This window comes from Nicotiana tomentosiformis, chromosome 2, assembly GCF_000390325.3.
Source record: "Nicotiana tomentosiformis chromosome 2, ASM39032v3, whole genome shotgun sequence".
Classification (NCBI taxonomy): domain Eukaryota; kingdom Viridiplantae; phylum Streptophyta; class Magnoliopsida; order Solanales; family Solanaceae; genus Nicotiana; species Nicotiana tomentosiformis.
This window is the reverse complement of record NC_090813.1, coordinates 22,604,826-22,607,944: the sequence shown is the minus strand read 5'-3', so window position 1 is coordinate 22,607,944 and position 3,119 is coordinate 22,604,826. Positions and strand designations below refer to the sequence as shown.

At 28.0% G+C, this 3,119-nt stretch overlaps 1 protein-coding gene across 2 annotated transcripts; it reads right to left on the bottom strand.

Moving 5' to 3' along the window:
• Positions 1–280: 280 nt before the first annotated feature.
• On the bottom strand, positions 281–2,817 carry LOC104106573 (uncharacterized). 2 transcript variants are annotated; one of them, XM_018774279.3, is made up of 3 exons: positions 2,572–2,817; positions 2,368–2,488; positions 281–569 (listed from the first exon to the last, which is right to left on the bottom strand). In XM_018774279.3, the coding sequence occupies exons 2-3, from the start codon at positions 2,477–2,479 to the stop codon at positions 397–399; spliced, it is 285 nt and encodes a 94-aa protein (XP_018629795.1). In that variant the 5' UTR covers positions 2,480–2,488; positions 2,572–2,817; the 3' UTR covers positions 281–396. The 2 variants fall into 2 exon arrangements, with proteins under 2 accessions (XP_018629795.1, XP_033514648.1); XM_033658757.2 differs by having other exon boundaries at positions 2,368–2,473; positions 2,572–2,815.
• Between the last annotated feature and the right edge of the window lie 302 nt (positions 2,818–3,119).

Below are 3,119 nucleotides of genomic sequence, written 5' to 3'. Positions count from 1 at the left end.
TATAACAATTTACTATCATTCAAATTATTCTTTAATAATTTTAATAAATAAAAGCGAATATGTAAAACATGAAAATCGAATAAAAATATAATTTGCCTAAAATTAATTCAAGTCATTTTTGGTCAAATAAAGGCGACCGTGCTAAAACCACGAAACTCGAAAAATGCCTTACACTTTCTCTCATATCAACAAAATTCTTTACCCGAACTTTATTTTCGTAGACCAATAATAAAATAGAGTCAACCTTTCTTTGACTAGGAATTCAAATAAAATGCGACAATAAAATAATACCTATTTCAAATTATCACTTTAATTAAAAAAATTCTTTTAACCCACAACAATCCATATCACTTATATAATTTGGGAGTGTTTAAAAAGAGGTGTGACAGTTATCAGCTAAGTGCTGTGGTTTTCGTTGGTATCTTTAGAAGACGAATCCAACAGCATATCGTGAATTCTTTGTCTTGTTATCTCCATTTGGGATTCTGTACCTGTCGATGATCCTTCTTCCCTAGGTTTATTGTACGCCTCAAAGAACTCTTTGTTCTCCTTCTCCAACTCCTTCCACACTGTTTATTACAACAATATCTAACTAAATAAACAATAACTTCGCAACTCAAGTCTTCAATTAATTAACTACACCACTAAAGGTCGTCGCGAGAATTCAATCTTAGTTAGAAGTTTCAGGTTTGAGCCAATCAAAAAGTTTCTGATAAAAAAATTCCTGGTAGAAATGTTACTCTTTAATAGACTCTATGCGGCAAGAATCTGAATTAGATACGGAATGAAAAAAAAATATATATATATATATATATTCTATGGCTCGTTTGGCCATAAAAATTTTTACTTTTTTTCCAAAAAAATTTCACTTTTTTTTTAATTAGTGTTTGACCATAATATTTTTAATTTTTACTTGAAGATAAATTTCAGAATTTTTCAAAAATTTAAAAAATTCCAAAAGGCTATTTTTCAAAAATTTTACTTCAAATCACTTACAAAAATTCAAAACAACCAAAAATCATATTCATATCCAAACATAACTCTAATTTTCATATACCATTTTCATTTAAAACAATTTCACTTTTTTACCGAAATTTTACCATTCTTACGTCCAAAGGCCCACCTAATATAACTGTAGATTTACAATCATTGTAATATTTCTAATTTGTACTTCAACTCTGTGGAGGATACTGCTAAAAAAAGCTGTGTACTATAAAACATTATTGGTTGCGAGGGCGGCTGCTGTTTTGGGCAGTAGCCGATTCAATAAACAAAGTCACGGATTCAGAATTCATGACTTCTTATTCAAAATTAAATTATGGATGTAGGCAGTGGCGGATGCAATTAGTTACGTGATTAATTGAATTCATAATTTTTGAGATAAAATATAAATTTAAGTATAAAAATTTATTAAAATTATAATAAATCATAAATATAAAACATAACAGTAAAAATAGAATGAGATCAATATTAAGAATCTTAAATATTGAACTCATATTATTTAAATTCTGAAATCCGTCATTTGATGCAGGTGAAAAGTACGTACATATATAATTAAAAACACTTTGTGTGTGGGGTTATATATAATATTTTTAGAATATTTATTCGTATATGTTTTTATTTAATGTTTATGTTGTTAGAAAGCATTAGATAAAATAAACGAAATTTAAAATTAAATTATAAAAATATATCAGAAATTAGTAATTTTAGATGGTGAGAGAAAGAAGAAAGCTAGGAATTTAACAGGAAAAAGTGAGGAGAATATCTGCTAAGCCCACTTGAATTGACAATTACTGTCTCAATCCACGTTTCATACATGAAACATGCACTCGAATATGTGTTTCACTCTACTGTTTAAGAAAAAGTAAGTGATAATTTTTATTAGTAAATAAAAAATACGAAAAAATCATAATTAAAGCGTGTAGACTAACCTTTTTCAATTAAATTCTTGCGAGTTTTATAAGTCATAAATGATAATCTTCTCTCATCATGAAAATAAAAACATACAGAATAATTGTTGAAGGTATAAGTCTAGCTGTATATTGGAAAAAACAAATTAGCGTCGGTTATATAGATTTTTACTGTACAATTTCACCAATTTGAGTCTGCAGTTTCATTGTTCATTTCATGTTCCATGTCAACCCACTTGAGTCCGATACTGAAAATCAGATAGTGAAATTCTATATTGTGTAGAATTTTCAAAATACTATCGTACTTGTATCGGATTTTTCAAAAATTACACTATTTTTGAAAGATCTGTACTCATAACCCCAATAATATATATTTTTAAAGAGTCCGAGCAACGTAGGTAAAAAAAAACGTAAAAGAAAGAAAAAAAAAAGGAAGAGAAGTGAAGGTTGGATTGACCTGTGGAAGTGATAACTGGCTGGATATTTGCATGTTTGGAGAGTGCTTTCATGCACTCCTCTCTGGTCATGTTGAATAATAGACACTCCTCAATTAAGTGATGCACCTGCATCCATTAATCCTATTTACTAATTTAGATTATCAATCATCTAAACCTACTAGTATAAAGAAAAATAAAAATAGAAATATTAGTAATAGTCTTACCATGTGGATGTATTGAGAGGAAGAATCACCCATTGTATAGACTTTAAAGAAAGATCTCTAAAAAGGAAAGACTACCTTTTTGTTTTATAAAAATAGAAGAAACTGGAAAAAGATTATAGCAGAAGGAAGGAGAAGAAGAATTGAAAAAGAAGCTAAGGGTGTAGGAGAAAGTTGAAGAAAGAGAGGATCAAAGAAAATTGTAAGAGGAGTAGGGTTTTTGGTGAAGAGAAATGACTATAGATTTCCTTTTATTTTTAATATTTGATATCAGGAAAAACGTTGTCTATATAAAATAGTCTTTCTACTTGTACAAGATACAAGTTGTACATCTTTTCTAGACTTCACATAAAAAAATTATATTAAATATATTATTATTATTATTATCGTTGATGGTTGACATCAAGAACCCACTAACTTGATTAATTAAAATTTGCACATTTAAGAAAAGCTATCAGTATCAAAACTTATTCATTTTAGGATTTTAATCCGAAATTTCTAATTAAAATTGGAAAATTGCATCCATCCCCAAAGTTACTACTATTAATTAA

What these genes read in the sequence shown, in the direction of transcription:
- LOC104106573 (XM_033658757.2), bottom strand. Translation starts at nt 2,604, where the DNA reads ATGGGTGATTCTTCCTCTCAATACATCCACATG. An exon ending in CCTCTCAATACATCCACATG is followed by an intron (nt 2,474 to 2,571) that starts GTAAGACTATTA and finishes TAATGGATGCAG; the next exon opens with GTGCATCACTTAATTGAGGA. An exon ending in GCCAGTTATCACTTCCACAG is followed by an intron (nt 570 to 2,367) that starts GTCAATCCAACC and finishes TGTAATAAACAG; the next exon opens with TGTGGAAGGAGTTGGAGAAG.